Source organism: Martes martes (genome assembly GCF_963455335.1).
Source record: "Martes martes genome assembly, chromosome: 10".
NCBI lineage: Eukaryota > Metazoa > Chordata > Mammalia > Carnivora > Mustelidae > Martes > Martes martes.
The window spans coordinates 18,755,847-18,773,893 of NC_137898.1; the positions used below are offsets into that span (position 1 = coordinate 18,755,847).

The 18,047-nt window shown below is 59.5% G+C and overlaps 1 protein-coding gene across 1 annotated transcript; it reads left to right on the plus strand.

Moving 5' to 3' along the window:
- Positions 1-1,868: 1,868 nt before the first annotated feature.
- On the plus strand, positions 1,869-17,238 carry MYBPC3 (myosin binding protein C3). Its single transcript, XM_080816766.1, has 32 exons — positions 1,869-1,942; positions 2,997-3,263; positions 3,806-3,931; positions 4,011-4,103; positions 4,192-4,340; positions 5,131-5,248; positions 5,370-5,418; positions 5,574-5,603; positions 5,761-5,814; positions 6,759-6,922; positions 7,150-7,282; positions 7,651-7,775; positions 7,869-7,974; positions 8,110-8,276; positions 8,588-8,753; positions 9,471-9,577; positions 9,669-9,698; positions 10,820-10,959; positions 11,199-11,279; positions 11,954-12,113; positions 12,440-12,544; positions 12,633-12,821; positions 13,643-13,777; positions 13,912-14,079; positions 14,762-14,850; positions 14,991-15,186; positions 15,269-15,408; positions 15,622-15,781; positions 15,895-16,031; positions 16,319-16,505; positions 16,737-16,770; positions 16,919-17,238. The coding sequence occupies exons 1-31, from the start codon at positions 1,918-1,920 to the stop codon at positions 16,745-16,747; spliced, it is 3,807 nt and encodes a 1,268-aa protein (XP_080672892.1). The 5' UTR covers positions 1,869-1,917; the 3' UTR covers positions 16,748-16,770; positions 16,919-17,238.
- The last annotated feature ends 809 nt before the right edge of the window (positions 17,239-18,047 follow it).

Here is an 18,047-nt window from a genome sequence, read left to right on the forward strand (position 1 = left end):
AGCGCAGAGTCTCTTTTACGATTTTTTGTGCATCTTGTCTGGGTGCCCCTGTCTGATCTCTCTTTTTCTCCCCTGTCCTTCCGGGTGTTGCCGAGGACCTCACCCGGGGCGTGGCGCTGGGGACGTCAGAACAAATGGCACACGGTGCCTGGCCCGGAGTTAGAGCTGGTGGAAGAAGTCCTTGGTTGTTCTTAGGGGAGTAAGTCAGTAAGAAGCCCTCTGTACCTGATAAATGGGCTTTTTAAAAACGCCTCAGTGAGGCTTAAACTCTAGGTCACGGCCCCCGTGAGGATGAGAATTGTAATCAAGACCACGACACTGGATTTTCCGGCCATTTATTACATGTCAGGCTTGAGAAGCAAAGTCTAATATCATCCCATTTTTATAGACTGGGAAACTGAGTCTTGGAGAGGTCACGTGATCTGTCCAAGGTCACACAGCTGCGTGAGGGGCGGGCCGGATCCTGCCGCATGCATGCTAGGTCAGCGTGAGACAGGAAGCCCCCTCCCCCCGCCGTGTCTGGAATGGGGAGCTGGTGAGCAGGGACCCCCAGGGCCCAGCTCGTGTCTGATGCTCTCTGGCTTCTGGTCCACGACAAGGGAGACCCAGAAAAAGAGGAGCCTGGAAGCCTCAAGCATCTTGCTTCCAACAGTAAGTAGCGAGGTGCGGTGCAAGACAGCCTGGGAGTGAGGAAACGTCCCAAGGCAGCCAGCAGGCCTCAGAGAGCCCAGACTCGGGGGAAGGGGGGTGGCCATTAGCATCAGGGCCAAGACCCCCAAAGACCTGCTTGCCCTGAGGGTTGACCTGTGACTTCCTTTCTCAGGTCTCCAAGCCCCAGGAGAGGGTAAGCGGTGCTCAGTCCTCTTTAAAGAAGGTTAAGGAGGAGGGGCAGGGCCAGAGAACAACGAATAATCCTAATCCTAATCCGGGTGGAAAGGAATGGTAGATTGGGGCCCTGTAGCGATGCCTGATGCCTGCATAGAGAATCCCTCCCTCCTGCCGTGGGGGCTCATGAGCATTCCTGATACTGGATCTTGAATGGAGAGATTCCCGAATAATTTTCTTCTTTCCATGCAGCCACTGATGACCCAGATGTGGGGCGGGGGGAGCAGAAGTTCATCAAGGAACAGTGTGGGGGGGGTGCACAATATTCTGGCAGTATTTTTTGTGTGAATCCTTATGACTTTGGGAGACTCCGCTCTGCCTCTGACTTCCACTTTGGGGTGTGTTTAAAGATTAGCCCCATGTCCTCACCTGCAGGCCCAGCCCCGTTCCCCTTGGGTGACACCACCGCCCAATATTTTGGGCGCTGCCCTCCTGGCCCTGGGCTGAGCCCACCCAGGACTCCACGTGGCCAGCCCAGGGCCCCGCGAGCCCCAGTGGCAGAGGCATTGTCATCCAACCCTTTCTACGTACCTGACACCTGCTCTGGCATTTTCATTTATAACCTACTTCACCCGGAACAGTCCTACATGGTGGGTGTTGCTACCATCACCCCACTTTACAGACAAGGGAACTAAGGCCCAGAGGTAAAGGAAGGGGCAGTGCCAGGACTCGGGGCGGCCCGGCCCCGGGATCTGTGTGCGTACCAAACCATCCCACCATTTCTCCGCCAGGTGGACATACAGACAGACTGTGGGGTACCCCTGAGGCTCACCAAGGTTTGGGGGGAAGAAGCCATCATATTGGACTGGAGGGGGAAGGGATGGGAGCTATCGGGGAACAATGTGGCCCCGCTATCTCCCTGGAGAGCCTCGCTCCCTGGAATTTGTCTATATTTAGCAGGTGGCAGGCAGGAGGCAGATAAGAAATCCTGGGGAGGGGGAAGGCCCTTTATATAGTGCAGGGGGACGGTCCTGCTCAGATCCTCTTCGGGTGGCCTGTGTCTGCTCGGTTCCTGGTGTGACCTCTCTCAAGATGCCTGAGCCAGGGAAGAAGCCAGGTAGCTCCAGGCTTGGGGTCGGGGCTGGGTGTGGGGCAAGGAGGGCTGGGACGGCTACAATTGGGACGCAGGCTTCAGAGTGAGTTCCCGAGAGTGGGGGCTGTCTTCCGGATCTTTCCCTGACTCTTAGTTTCTCTTTTCCGTCCTTCTGATAGAGTGAGGGCAAACCAGAGAACCCTCTCCCTGTCCCCACCCCATCTCTTCTGCAGCAAGATTAGGCCCGGGCTTGCCTTTTGGGAAAAGACTGCCACAGGCAGGAGCCCAAGTTCAGTCTAGACTTGAGCCCATCTTGCTGAATGCTCTCAAGCACGGCCGTGACCTCTCCCGGCCTCAGTTTCCCTCTCTGTACAAGGAGGTGTTGGGCTGGTTCTCTCTAGCTGTGAGACTCTGCTTTACAAGCCTGCACCCCTGTGGCCCCCACACCAGGCAGGACTCCCACATTGAGGTGATGCAGCCCGTCTGTTCCGGGAGAGGATGGTTAAGAGGCCCCAGGACCAAGGGCATCCTGGGTCAAGGGCAGAGAAAGTCACAGCCCAGGGACCGGGTCCTGGCCTGTGCTCTTACAAGGTCATGCAGGGCAGGGATCCAGGCCCCCAGCCCCTCCCAGGCCAGCTTTATCTCAGTTGCTGATTCTCAGCCTGAGGCCCTTGGAGAACAAATTTAGCCACATCAAGTAGGCACAGTACCTGCCCCGTGCTAAGGGCCCTGGATTGTAGGGGAGAGAGGGGGCTGGGCTCCCCCCGCCCCCCTTGGCAGGGAGTGTGGGATATCCAGAGATACATCTAGTAAAATTCTTGTGTGGAGTTTAGGAACACAGCTCTGGTTCTCCTGCAGCCTGGCTGTGTGATCTTAGATAAGTCACTTAACCTCTCTGAGCCTCAGTGTCCTCATCTGAGAAATGGGCATAATAATTGCATCTACTTCACAGAGCCATGAGACCATTCAATGAGGTGATACATTAAAGTGCTTATCACCGTAGTTAGAAAGAGAGGCTGCAGGGGTGGGGGGCATGGGACAGTCAGGGGCTCCTGCAGCCTCCATGGGCTTGTCTCAGTCTCAGCCTTCAGCAAGAAGCCGAGATCAGCAGAGGTGGCCGCCGGCAACCCTGCCGTGTTCGAGGCCGAGACAGAGCGGTCAGGAGTAAAGGTGCGCTGGCAGCGAGGGGGCAGTGACATCAGCGCCAGTGACAAGTACAGCCTGGCCACCGAGGGCACAAGGCACACTCTGACTGTGCGGGATGTGGGCCCTGCCGACCAGGGGTCCTACGCAGTCATCGCCGGCTCGTCCAAGGTCAAGTTTGACCTCAAGGTCATAGAAGCAGGTAAGACCCTGGCCAGCCTTCCATGACGTTTCAGCATCCGGCGGCAGCCCTGCCACCTCTCCATGGCCCAGGGTATAGGAAGTGCTTTTCCACTTTCTTGCCTTTGCTTTGGTTGTGCTGTCTGCCAGGAATGCCCTCCTCCTCTTTTCCGCAGCAAGATCTCTCTGAAGGCCCCCATGTGGCTCCCTGGCCTGTTTCAGCCTTGGTGGAAGTAGGGGCGATTCAGGGATGACTAAAGCACAATGCTCTCAGGACACCCGCTCACAGATGGGGACTTGGTGGCTGTGTATGCCCGCAGGGAAGCCCTGGTTGCTGGGGGTGTGGAGGGAGCCCCAGCCGCCTAGGGATGGAGAGGAGGGACGGAGCTCAGAGCTGCTGGGGCAGACCTGCCCGCACGTGGGCACAGGGTCTGCGAGGGGGAGGAGAAGGCGAGATGCATACTGCTGATTCCGTCAGCCCGCAGAGATGGAGGGGGACCAGGGACAAGAGGAGGGCTCTCTGGTGAGAAGCGGCACCACGACCCCTGCCCCTGCCCCTTCCAGAGAAGGCAGCGCCTGTACTGAGCCCTGCTCCTGCCCCTGCTCCTGCCCCTGCTGAAGATCCTGGGGCCCCCGGAGAAGCCCTGGCCTCAGCCACTGAGGAGAGAGGAGGCTCCCCGAGTCCCGAAGGTGAGAGGGGCGGTGCAGGGGAGGCCAGGGCCGGCGGATGGGGTGTCCCAGCACAGGTCTCAAAGGCCTCCACCCACAGGGTCAAGTTCAGTAGTCCCCGATGCCTCCGGTGCCCCTGATGACCCCATCGGCCTCTTTGTGATGAGGCCACAGGATGGCGAGGTGACCACAGGTGAGTGTGGGCTGAGGCACCCAGGGGTGGGCTGGGGAAGGGGACAGCAGGGCATCCTCCCAGCCCAGCCTGTCGCCCCTCTGTGTAGGTGGCAGCATCACCTTCTCGGCACGTGTGGCCGGAGCCAGCCTCCTGAAGCCGCCCACGGTGAAGTGGTTCAAAGGCAAGTGGGTGGACCTGAGCAGCAAAGCGGGTCAGCACCTGCAGCTTCACAGTAGCTACGACCGCGCCAGCAAGGTGGGCCTGCGGGGCACGGGGCTGGAGGCATGGGGCGTAAACAGGGCAGGGAGCCCCTGGGAGGCCCCAGAGGCACAGGCAGTGCCGGGGGTCACCCTGACACTGAGGGCACACGGGACGTGCAAAGAAGAAACCTGGGGAGGCTCGGAAGTAGGTTGGAGGGCCGGGGGTACATGGGGAGAACGAGGAGGCCCAGGGGACCTGTGGAACCTGGGGGGCTCACAGGGCATGATCATCTCAGGGCGGCGTATAAAGCTAGGGGGCAAGGAGCTCAGGAAGGCTGGGTGGGGCATCAGCCAGTGAGGATGAAAAGCCCATGGATAGATGTGTGTCAGAGCCCAAGTGGCCCTTCATTATATAGAAGAAGATACCAGAGCTTGAGAGGTTGTTTTTGCTGGTCTGAGGTCACTCAGAGCCAGGCCTTGAAGCTGTGCTTTGACTCCCTGCTTCTGCTCCTTCTCCCACTCTTCCACAGTCTTGGCCCAGGCAAGTGGGCTTCTGTCAGGGCAGGGCCAACATGTTCAGTTGTGTGGATTGTGCACTGCACAAAAGTGCCTTATCTTAAGAAAATGTCATTTGCTTTGTAGGCATCACAGATTTATATTTTATCACCACCCTGTGCCAGCAGATGGCAGCCATGTCTTGAAAAGGGGTTCCTTTTCCTATTTACACAAAACCCTCTGGGTTAACTAAACCCTGGGGGCTGAGAAGGTTGGTGGCCACACCTCCTTTAGGAGTGAAGGGCCACCCCTTCTGGCCCCTGGTCTCCCCTGACACTTCTCCTCCACAGGTCTACCTGTTTGAGCTGCACATTACAGATGCCCAGGCTACTTTTGCAGGCGGCTACCGCTGTGAGGTGTCCACCAAGGACAAATTTGACAGCTGCAACTTCAATCTCACCGTCCATGGTGAGGGGAGCCTGGCATCTGTCCTGGGATCAGGGTCCCCATGGGTCCTGTCCCCCATGTCTACCCCTATGCCTGCTCCCCTGAAGCCCCTTCCTGGACTCACCTCCCTCTCTGCCCCCAGAGGCCATTGGTCCTGGAGAACTGGACCTCCGATCGGCCTTCCGTCGCACGTGAGTGGTTCCCTCAGGGCCCAGGGGAGGCCAGCGCTGGGGTCTGAGGCCCCTCGGGGTCAGGGCTGGGAGGGATGTGGGGGAGGATGAAGTTGATAGGCATGGGGGACAGCAAGCTCCCCTGGGCAGTGAGGAACTTGTTCTAACCCCCACAGGAGCCTGGCAGGAAGTGGTCGGCGGATCAGGTACCCTGTCCCAGCCCCTACTTGTGTGGTACACAGACTCGGGAGCCCCCATCCAGCCAGTGCCCCTTCCTCCCGCAGTACCTCTCCCCACCCCCGCCATCCCCAAGCCCATTCCAATTGGCTTCACTGCAGCCTTACTGGGTGTCCCTCTCCACAGTGACAGCCACGAGGATGCTGGAACTCTGGACTTCAGCTCACTGCTGAAGAAGAGGTGAGCCCCTGGGCAGCAGGGCCTAGGGCAGACGGCGAGGCCCCGGTTCAAACCCCGGCCATGCGGTTTTCCAGCTGTGCGGCCCTGAGCCGGTCTCTTAACTCTGAGCTGGTTTCCTTGTCTGTCGGACGGGACCGTCCTGGCGTTGGGAAGAGCAGAGGGCCTTGCAGACACTGTAGCCCGTGAACTCACATCCTCACGGGGTCGCCCACGGCCCCCGACAACTTGAGTCTATGATAGCTCAGCTCAGTAGGCTCCGGGGGACCCAGAGAAGCTGGGAACTGCTCCCCCAGCCCCCTCAGCTGACTGTGTGTCCTCTCCCTCTCTCTCCCGGACCCTGCGCTATGGCTGGTGCTGCTGCGGCCCAGAGAGTAAGCTCCGTGGGCGGGTTCTTCAGGGTGGCAGGGGGCTGGTGGGACTCTGTGTCAGGCCCGGGCGAGAGCCAGGGCTGGGATTCACACGGACCTGGTGAGGAGCCCCACTGACCAGGGCGTCTCTGCACCTTGGGTTCTCCTGACACCCGCCTGCCAGAGCTCAGGAGGAACAAGCAAGGCCACGTGTTCGGGGCAGTGTAAATGGAGGGACAGGGTGTGGCAGGGAGGGAGGAGGCTAGGACCCATGGGCTGGGGCCCCAGGTCCCTGTGGGCAGGTGGCCCACGCCTCTAACTGTCCCCTGCTTTCCTGCCCTGCCTGGAGCAGCAGTTTCCGGAGGTGAGTGCCTGATGAGGCCTGCACCCCTGCATCCTTCCGCAGGGACACCCCCACACTGAAACTCAAGTCCATTGCCAGCTCAAGTGGCACCACCAGAGGGGAAGGGGCAGACGGCCTGGGGCCGCTAGGGCTCCTTGGTTGGGCCCCCCGGGGAAGCCCTGCCCCAGGGGAGGGTGGGGTGGGGGGGCCCCCCCGGGTATCCCTTGAGGCCTCTTGGCGGGACCGGGATGCAGGGACTCAAGGCTAGAGGCCCCAGCCGAGGAAGACGTGTGGGAGATCCTGCGGCAGGCCTCCCCGTCGGAGTACGAGCGCATCGCCTTCCAGCACGGGGTCACGGACCTGCGGGGCATGCTCAAGAGGCTGAAGGGCATGAAGCGGGATGAGAAGAAGAGCACAGGTGAGCCCGCCCCTGCGGCGCAGAGGAGAGGCTGAGCGGCACACATGGGGCAGGGTGGGGTGGGGGAGCCCAGCTTAGCAAGAGACCACAGCGGAGGGAACAGGGGAGGTAGGAGGGGGTGGTGGGAGGACATAGCTCTCTGGCACAGCCAACGGCCCCCAAGGTGGGTGTGAGTTTTCGGGGGTGCAGGGCGGCGGAGCAGTGGGGACAGTGATGGCGGTGCTCAGCCTTTCAGAAGAAGCTGGAGCCGGCCTACCAGGTGAGCAAGGGTCACAAGATCCGGCTGACCGTGGAGCTGGCTGACCCTGACGCCGAGGTCAAGTGGCTGAAGAATGGACAAGAGATCCAGATGAGCGGCAGGTGCGGTGGGTGGGGGTGGGGGTGGGGGTAGGGGCAGGTTCTCTCCCTGCCTCTCACAGCATGTGTTCTCTATCTCTGCTGGTTCCTGCTCTGTCTATATCTCCCCATGTCCTTCTTTCTGGCTCTAACTTCCCATCTTTCTGTTTCTGATCTCTGTTCTTGTCTTTTATTCTTCCTTTCTTCCCTTCATTTGGCTTTCGCTCCCCGGGATGCTCCCGTGACCCCTTCTGCTCCAAGCAAGTAAGGGCGGCTCCTGGAGGGAAGGCTTGGGGTGGGGGCACGGGACCCCAACAGGGGGTTGGACGGGGCACCCAGGGCCCAGGAGGTGAGTGTGGCTGTCCCTCCATCCCCCGCGGCCCCCGGCCCAGGTACATCTTCGAGTCCGTGGGGGCCAAGCGCACGCTGACCATCAGCCAGTGCTCGCTGGCGGACGACGCGGCCTATCAGTGCGTGGTGGGCGGGGAGAAGTGCAGCACCGAGCTCTTTGTCAAAGGTGGGCCTGCACCCAGGACCGTGGGAGCCTGCAACCAGGGTGGGGGGAGCAGGGCTGCAGACGACAGACTGTCATGTTCTCCCCACGGGACAGAGCCCCCCGTGCTGATCACTCGGCCCCTAGAAGACCAGCTGGTGATGGTGGGACAGCGGGTGGAGTTCGAGTGCGAAGTGTCTGAGGAGGGGGCCCAGGTCAAATGGTGAGTGCCAAAGGTCACTTGTGTCCCAGGAGGGGGCCTGGGTCAAATGGGGGCATGGGCAGGGACGGTTGGGGGGGGCACACTGGGGGTCTCCCTGGAGGAGGCCATAGCGCTTCCTGCCCACCCACCGGCCAGGCTGAAGGATGGGGTGGAGCTGACCCGGGAGGAGACCTTCAAATACCGGTTCAAGAAGGACGGCCAGAGACACCACCTGATCATCAATGAGGCGACGCTGGAGGACGCTGGGCACTATGCGCTGCGCACCAGCGGGGGCCAGGCGCTGGCCGAGCTCATCGTGCAGGGTGAGGTCGCTCAGCCCCAGCACCCGCCCCGGCCGCAGACGGGAACAGGGCAAACCCAGGATGGTGGCCCTTGTGACCTTGGGCCAGTCACCCGGCACACACGGAGCCTCACCATTTTCCTCTGGAGGGTCCCGTGGGCCTGGTTAGCGTCCCCCCACCCCCAAGACTCCCCATGGGCACTGTACGACCGGAGGCACGCTCACATCACACCCAAGCCTGCACATGCGTGTTCTCCCATGTCCGCGTGATCGCCACGGGGATTCACACCCACACCCACCGCCCCCAGCTCACAGCTCTGCCCTGCCCCCCAGAGAAAAAGCTAGAGGTGTACCAGAACATCGCGGACCTGACGGTGGGCGCAAAGGACCAGGCAGTGTTCAAGTGTGAGGTGTCTGACGAGAATGTGCGGGGTGTGTGGCTGAAGAACGGGAAGGAGCTGGTCCCCGACAGCCGCATCAAGGTGTCCCACATCGGGAGGTGAGTGTGGGGGCTCAGCCCCATCGTGGAGGGGGCAAATGGGGGGGACACTGAGAGACAGAGAGACAGGGAGAGACAGAGACAGAGAGAAGAGCTGACAGAAACAATGACTGAGAGAGAGAGACACGTAGAGAGACAGGGAAAAACAGAGACATAGAGAGAGTTAGAAACAGAGAGACAGAGATGGACAGAAAGACAGACACGCAGACCCAGGACAGAGACTGAGGTAGATAAAGAGATAGAGAGGGAGACAGAGAGACAGAAGCATACAGAAGGGAGTCTTGCCGAGGCAACGGACAGACAGGGAAGTGGTGAGAGAGACAGGCGGGGAGCCCCCCAGCCTCCAGCCCCCAGCTCATGACCAGGGCAAGGCAGGAGGCCACCTGGACGCCAGCCCTGGCCAGCGGCCCTCACTCTCTCCCACTCTCTTACTCATGCCTCTAGCATCTGGGTTGGCCCGTGCTGGGCCCAAGGTCACAGAGATTAGTGAGACCAGCCCCTGCTCAGTCTCCAAGGGCCCAGCCAAGGGGCACTTGTATGTTGTCCACCTCTGAAAACACGTGAGGGACTAGAAAGTCAAAAATAGAGAAAGAAAGCATTTAAAATACGAGACCACCACTGAGCTAGGGGTGGGGCAGGGGCCCTTGGAGCCCTGACTCTGGTGAGGCTGCTGGGGGGGGGGGCTGGGAGGCCCCCTGAGCCCCCACTTCTCGACAGGGTCCACAAACTGACCATTGATGACGTCACACCTGCGGACGAGGCTGACTACAGCTTTGTGCCTGAGGGCTTTGCCTGCAACCTGTCGGCCAAGCTCCATTTCATGGGTGAGCTGGCACCTGGCCGGGCTGGGGGCCCTGTGGCTGGGGTCTGCCTTCGCTCCCCACCCCGTGCCACTTGCTCTTCTTTCTTTCACAGAGGTCAAGATTGACTTCGTGCCCAGGCAAGGTGAGTGTCGGGACCTCTTCCCTGGGCCCCCTCCACACATGTCCCCCTCCAGTCCCAGACAGAGGGAAGAGTGAGGAACCTGGAGTGGGGACCCCAAGACCCAGCCCCAGCCCTACCACTCACAACCACGGGCCAGTTATAATCTCTAGAAACCTCAGTTTCCTCATCTCTAAAGTGGGAATCCTAAAAAAAATAATAATAAGACAAAGTGGGGATCCTGACAGGGCCTCCTCCATGGGGGCAGGAAAGATGAGAGAAAAAGATGTGAGACTTCATTGTTAAATCTTTCTGCCTTTATTTTTTTATTATTATTATTATTTTTTAGAGGGTGGAGGGGCAGAGGGAGAGGGAGAGAGAGAATCTCAAGCAGGCTCTATGTCTGGAGCCCGACTCAGGGCTCCATCTCCACCATGAGATCATGACCTAAGCCGAAAGCAAGAGTCACATGCTTAGTGCGCTGAGCACCCAGATGCCCCAAATCTTTTCTGCTTTTAGATGTACCCCTCCTGCTTGTAGATTAAACACCCATCAGGCATTTAGAATCCTAACGTCAGGAGAACAGTCCGAGGCTGAGGCATGCTCGAGGTCAGTGCTTTCCAAATTAAGTTCACAGACTAGGTTATTCCATCTTAACAGGGTTCCCTGGTGAAGTAAGTTTGGGAAACACTGAACACTTACTCGGCCTCTTGCTGATTCAGAAGGTGTGCTAGCATGTCAAAGGCTCTAGAAAGTCCCGTGATAAAGAAATGTGCTTAACTTTGTTTAATCCAGGGTTTCCTACTTGATTTGGCCGTGGAAACATCTTTTTTCTTTTTTCGGGCAGGACATTGGTGTTCCTCCTGAACACAGTTTGAGAAATGCTACAGCAGGCAACCTGGTGTTACAGACCTCTCTAGGAACTTCCTGGGGGTGGGGATGGAAATGTTCTACATCTTGACTGAGGCTCAGGTGTACACATTTGTCAAAACCCGTCGAGCTGTATGCTCAAACATTGGCATTTTATTGTGTGTAAATTATACCTCAGAGTGACTAAAAATCAACAACTAGGGACATGTGCTCCTTCCAGGATCCCCTACTTTCAGGGGGTTTTCTCTGACCTACGCCATCTTCCCCTCCCCCAGAACCTCCCAAGATCCACCTTGACTGCCCGGGCCGCAAGCCAGACACCATTGTGGTTGTGGCTGGGAACAAGCTACGCCTGGATGTCCCTATCTCCGGGGACCCTGCTCCCACTGTGATTTGGCAGAAGAGCATCCCACAGGTACTCCCTCCTCTACTTCCCCACCCGTCAAATGGGTGCGTGGGACCAAAGGATGTTGGCACCTGTTCCCCACCCACATGGGCAGGGCCTACAGCTAGCTGGTCACTGGCTGGGAGGTGGGCAAGGTGGGCAGCGGAATGGGGGTGGGCAAAGCGGGGACAGAGGGGCTGCTGGGCAGGGATTCCCTCCAGCCCAGGTCAGCCCCTGTCCCCACCACTTCCCTCCTGCTCTGTTCCCAGAAAAACAAGGTCCCAGCAGGGCCAGCCCCTGACGCCACAGGGGATGCTGGTGCCAGTGACGAGTGGGTGTTTGACAAGAAGGTGAGTGCGGCTGATGGTGGGCTCAGGCTTGTTGGCCTTCTGCCGTTTTCTGCCCACATGGTTTCTACCCTTCAGTGAGGTCTCCGTGAAGGCACCACATCTGGCTAGCTGTGCTGCTGCCCCGGGCAAGGTCTCTGGGGGACCCTCATGCCTCAATCAGGCACAAGTCCCCTTAACATTGCTGGGACACCCTCCTGCCTGGGCTGTTCCCTGGCTCCCGTCTTCAGGGGCCGACCTTCACTTTGTACTTCTTCCTGACCAGGGAGTGGGTTTCCCTGTAAGACTAGCTGCCTGGGCACCACTCAGGTCGGCTTTTCCAAAACAGTCAGCAACTCCACCTACCTGAGTCCTTTCAGGACCCTCAGCTCTGTAAGGTCATGTTATTCCCATTCAGCAGGTAGTCAAACTGAGACACAGAGAGAATAGGTGATCGCCTGAAGTTCCACGGCAAAGCTGGAGCTAGAGCCCAAGAGCCTCGCCCCAGTGCTTTGCCCCCGGCAGGCCCTACATCAAGGTTTTTGGACTAGGCGCTCACAGGAGTGGTTTCCGCTCAGGCTGCATTTGCTCATCGGACCCTGCTCTGAGCTCTGTTCCTATCTCGGGCCATTGCAGAGGCTGTCAAAGCCTGTGGGGTCCAACTGGGGCCCTTTCCCCCAAGTCCCCCTTCCCCCCAGTTGCTGTGTGAGACCGAGGGCCGGGTCCGTGTTGAGACCACCAAGGACCGCAGCATCTTCACTGTCGAGGGGGCAGAGAAGGAAGATGAGGGTGTCTACATTGTCACGGTGAAGAACCCTGTGGGCGAGGACCAGGTCAATCTCACAGTCAAGGTCATCGGTGAGGCTGGCTGGCCCAGGGCCAAGAGGGGAAGACAGATGGGCAAGTAGGGAGGGCTCATCCATTCACTCGGTCAGGCCTTTGACAAACATCATAGGGCATGCTCTCAGCTCCGTGGAGAGGACTGGGATTAGGACACGGGGTGAACATGGGCAGTGGGGAACCATAAAGTGTCAATCACAGGCTGGTGACATCATCAGAGACGCATTCTAGAAATGTCCGTGGGGCAGAGGAGGCAGGCACTAGCTGTTGGTCGGGGTGGTGAGGGAACTAGCAGCGCTGGCCCTAGGACTGGGGAAGGGCTGATGTGGGTCCACCCCCCCTAGATGTGCCAGACGCCCCTGCAGCCCCCAAGATCAGCAACGTGGGTGAGGACTCCTGCACGGTGCAGTGGGAGCCCCCTGCCTATGACGGAGGCCAGCCCATCCTGGGTGAGTGGAGGGCATACGGAGAGAGCCGAGGGCCGGGTTGCGGGGGTGTCCAGGCTCCAGACCAGAGCTCCTGCCTGGCCCTCAACAGGCTACATCCTGGAGCGCAAGAAGAAGAAGAGCTACCGGTGGATGCGGCTGAACTTTGACCTGCTGCGAGAGCTCAGCCACGAGGCCCGGCGCATGATCGAGGGCGTGGTGTATGAGATGAGAGTCTACGCAGTCAACGCCATTGGCATGTCCAGGCCCAGCCCGGCCTCCCAGCCCTTCATGCCCATTGGTGAGGCTGCCTGGCCTGGCATGGCCCACGCCCTCCCCGGTCAGGCTCCTCTGTGGGCGGCCACCACACGAGACCACATCAGGGTCCCCTTTAAGCCTCAGTTGGGGCTAAGCCTCTTCGTTTCACAGATGGAGAAAGTGGGGTTCCCAGCAGTTAAATCACCTAGCTGGTAGGTAGGAGTGGAGCCAAGGCTCACACCACTCTGACTGCTGGTGCCTCTCAGGCCTCACTTTACACATCTATAAAAAGGGAATGATGACAATATCTACTTCATGGAACTGCTGTTAGGATGGCATACAGCAGGTGCTCAATAAATTTCAATGGACCCCTCTTCCTTGTTCCCTTCAACCAGGGAGGGAGGGTGATGCCTATGGGGAGCAAACTGCAGACCTTTCCCTTTAGGGACTGACTTCCAGTTTGCTTAACTCTTAGTGGACTCATCTAACCACACAGTGCCAGGAAATTCCCCGTTTTACGCCAGTTTTTCCTGAAACGGTACATTTGTAGCATTTCCTCCATTGTCTAAGGAAGTGGCTCCTTGTAAGCATGTTTGTGTTCTGGGGTATCTTTTCCGATTTACAGCTCTCTTGTGCCCGCTGGCGCTGCTCATGTCTTTAAGCCTGTGCAGAGACAGGTCTTTTCCCGGAGCGGAGGTCTTTCTGGCAGGGCTTGGAAGCGGGACAACACGGGGCGGGGGAGGCCGGGGCGAGGGGAGCGCCTCCGTGGGACCAGTGGTCACTTGGGGGGCTGGGTCACGGCCCTTCGGTCTTCCTGGTGGTGCAGGCCCAGTGGGGCCCCTCTCGAACTCCCCCTGTGCCTAGGCCCCCCGAGCGAGCCCACCCACCTGGCGGTGGAGGACGTGTCGGACACCACCGTCTCCCTCAAGTGGCGGCCGCCGGAGCGCGTGGGAGCGGGCGGCCTGGACGGCTACAGCGTGGAGTACTGCCAGGAGGGCTGTGAGTGCCCCGGGCCGCACCGCCCCTGAACCAGCCTCCAGGCCCGCCGCCCGGCGCTGGGCCCCAGACAGCCTGGGGTGGGGCGGGAGCGGGGGTGGGGGGGCTGCGGATGCCGACGCTGCTCCCCCGACCAGGCTCCGAGTGGACGGCCGCCCTGCAAGGGCTGACGGAGCGCACCTCGATGCTGGTGAAGGACCTGCCCACCCGCGCGCGGCTGCTCTTCCGTGTGCGCGCCCACAACATGGCGGGGCCCGGAGCGCCCGTCGCCACCAAGGAGGCCGTGACGGTGCAGGAGATACTGCGTGAGTGGCCCCGGTGCAGTCACCGGACAGACCTGCCACGGACGGCCTGGCCCTTGGGATCGGCGGAAGGGGGGGCACATCCGGAGAGCCCCTGCCGGGAAAGAGGGGACAGGAGAGCCTTTCTTCATGACCCAGGCCCAGGGCAAATATTCGGAGAGGGCTCCCTGCGTTTTCTGGGACGGGGTTCTGGGACAGGAACATGTAGCCCATCACACCATTGTCCTTGAGCTCTGTTCTATGAGCCTCTCAGTTCAACGGGTATTGTCCCTGTGCCCCTAACTCGGTATCAGATTAACCCCTCTGGGATCCACTTCTCATTCCTCTATTCCCAGCAAAGGCTCAATCATGTAAAGATTGGAAAGAGGCAGCAGCCTGGGGTGCAGACAGCCTCGGGGATAGGGTAGAGACCAAGACCCTACATTTGCATCCTGGCCTGTGACTTGCTAGCTGTGTGACCCTGAACCACTTGCTCACCCTATCCGACCCCTACCTCTTATAGGGTGTGGTGAGGCAGAGGTGGAAACAGGGATTTTGTAGACCCGCTGGGGCGGGGGTTGGGGGAGCTAGGGGAGGGGCATTTCCCTCAGCAGCCGCCTTCTGGCCCCGCCTCCGGAAGGGAGGAGCTGTGGCGCTTCTGGGGCGGGGCTTTCCTCTTGCTGAGCCGCCCACTCGGTACCCACAGAGCGGCCACGACTCCAGTTGCCCAGGCACTTGCGCCAGACCATCCAGAGAAAGGTTGGGGAGCCCGTGAATCTCCTCATTCCTTTCCAGGTAGGGCTGGCCACCCTCCCTGTGCCCTCCCCCCCCGTGTGTCATCTATGCCTAGCGGGGAGACGTGTCTCGGGGCTGACCAGACCCTGAAATGCCACCCAGTCGTGCCAGGCTCAGGGGTGAGCTGTCCCTCCCCACAGGGCAAGCCCCGGCCTCAGGTGACCTGGACCAAAGAGGGACAGCCCCTGGCAGGCGAGGAAGTCAGCATTCGCAACAGCCCCACAGACACCATCCTGTTCATCCGGGCTGCTCGCCGCGCCCACTCTGGAACCTACCAGGTGACGCTGCGAATCGAGAACATGGAGGACAAGGCCACGCTGGTCCTGCAGATCGTTGGTGCGTGGCTCTGGGACCCTTCCTCTGGGGTGGGGGGAGCCCCCCAGCAGGTGGCACCTTCCAGCTGGACTCTCTCCTGCAGACAAGCCAAGCCCTCCCCAGGACATTCGGGTCATGGAAGCATGGGGTTTCAACGTGGCTCTGGAGTGGAAACCACCCCAGGATGATGGCAACACAGAGATCTGGGGTTACACAGTACAGAAAGCTGACAAGAAGACCATGGTGAGCCTGGGGTTCTGGGCGCCCCATATAGACCCTCCCTAGGGCCACTCAGACTCCCTCCCCTGACCTTAGAAAGGGTCTGCTGTTCATCCTCCCTGTTTGATCTTTGTTCCCGCCACATTTGGGGTGCAGACACCAGGAGTCCCCAGAAGAGGCCCCTGACGGGTAGTAGGGCCAGGCCCCAGAGAGCCTCCCTTTCCTCCACACCCCCAGGAATGGTTCACTGTCTTGGAGCATTACCGCCGCACCCACTGCGTGGTTTCAGAGCTCATCATTGGCAATGGCTACTACTTCCGGGTCTTCAGCCATAACATGGTGGGACCCAGTGACAAAGCCGCCACCACCAAGGAGCCTGTCTTTATCCCCAAACCAGGTGCTGTACCTTTCCCACCCCCAGAAGGAGCCAGGGCAGGGGGGGGGCAGTGGGAGCAGGGAGGGGGCCTAGTGTGGCGTGACACTCTTGGTACAAAGTCCTATCACCAACAGGCATCACATATGAGCCACCCAACTATAAGGCCCTGGACTTCTCTGAGGCCCCGAGCTTCACCCGCCCCCTGGTGAACCGCTCAGTCATCGCCGGCTACAACGCTATCCTCTGCTGTGCTGTCCGGGGTAGCCCCAAGGTAGAGAGCTTGGGGCCCTGAGCCAGGCAGACTCAGGAGGCAGGGTTCAGAGGCTCCAACCTCCATTGGTCCTCTCCCCAACCTTTCCCTGCATTCTGTCTCACGGGGGGTTCACAGCAAGGCTCCTCTCCCTGAAGAGGGCCTTGGCAGTCTCCATTGGCTCCCTGGTCATTCCCTGCTTGGGCATCATGTGGATCCTAGTGGGAGCCTGTAGAATAGAAACAGGTTCCCTCCAGGCCTCCTGTCAACCTGAGATGGTCTGCCTTCCTCCCATGACCTGATTATAGCCCAAGATTTCCTGGTTCAAGAACGGCCTGGATCTGGGGGAAGACGCCCGCTTCCGCATGTTCAGCAAGCAGGGAGTGTTGACGCTGGAGATTAGAAAGCCCTGCCCCTTCGACGGGGGCATCTATGTCTGTAGGGCCACCAATTTACAAGGCGAGGCACAGTGTGAGTGCCGCCTAGAAGTACGAGGTGAGGAGCCTGCGGGACCAGGGCCCAGGGTGGCGGAGCAGGCAGGGAACCAGCTGGGACTCTGCTGGCTTGGTCCCCGCAGCTGCTCTGGCTGAAAGAGCAGTGACCCTCTTGCATCCAACATGGGCACTGGCTTCTGCTGCCACAGCTGCTCCCTCGGGAGGCTGGGGGGACATGCAAGGTGCTGGGAGGGGAAACACACATGTGGCGTGGCCTCCTTCTCCCCTGCAGTGCCTCAGTGACCGGCTGGCTCCCCAGAGGCCAGGTATGTACTCCAAGTCACCCCAACACCCCGGCCCGAGTCAGAGGCCAAGCCCTGGCCCTTGGTTTGGGGGCAGCCATCGGGAAATGGAGGCGCAGGTGCCTCTCACAGGGCTCAGTCCAGCACATTCATAAGAGAACCCGTCTTGCAGGCGCCGAGGGATGCTGGCCCGTGTCCCGGGAGCCTGGAAGGATGCTGCCCAAGCCACCTTCCCGCTGTTGGCTGTGTGTGCACAAGTGTGTATCTGGGGCTGGGCTGGGGGAGCATCAGTGGGGCGGTGCCAGGAAGATGAGCAGGGGGTGCTCTGAACAGACCAAACCGCCTGAGCTCCCCCTTGGAAGTTCTCAGGTCTTTGGGACAAAAAGTTGGTGGGCTCAGGAAATGGTGGTTGGGGACAGGCCTTTCTGGCCTGCCACATCTTCTCAGTGGATAAGGGCAATAAATGATGAGTGCAGTCACAGCTGGATCTTGTCCGAAGTGTTTGTTTTCACAAAAAGCACAGGGAAATACACTTGACCTTCTGAGCAAACTGAGGCAGGTGTTCTGTGCCCCAAATGAGTTAAAGGAGGCTGAGAGGGGAATCCTAAATTCATAGAACACTAGAAGAAACCTCCATCATCCCCCCCTGCGTATGTTCTTCCAATGAGGAAAGCAAGGGGCAGTGACGAAAGTGCATTAGCAGCAGAGCAGTAACCCAGGGCGCTCCTGCCTGGTACCTTGTGCTCTGTACGGTCTTTGACCTGCTGACCTGTGCTCACAGCAGCCTGGATAAGGGGCGGAGCTGAACTTCAGCGTGGCTCTGTGCCCATACGGCCTGGAGAGGAGCTGCCACAGGCTGCCCTGGGGTCCCAGTGCACAACGAGCCCACGACCCTCCCACATCTCTTTCCCAGTAGGCGAGGGTGGTCCTGTCCAGCATGAGATACTGGGAACCAGGGCCTTCCTCTGCTCCTCCCTGCTGGGAGCCTAAATCCAATCACCTGTTTACTTTTGGGAAGAGGAAGCCAAGGGGTCTGAGATGCCCTAACAGAACGTGGATAGTCTCAGGCGCCTGGGTGGCTCGGTCAGTTAAGCACCTGACTCTTGATTTTGCCTCAGGTCAGGACCTCCAGGTGGTAAGATTGAGCTCCACATGGGGCTCTGTGCTGGGTGTGGAGCCTGCTTCAGATTCTCCTCCTCCCCCCATCCCCTGCACTGCTTGCTCTCAAAAACAGCGGTTGGTCTTCTTGCCTAGAGAGTGTCAGAGGTTTCCCAACGGCATAGAAAAAAGAATTCCAGGAA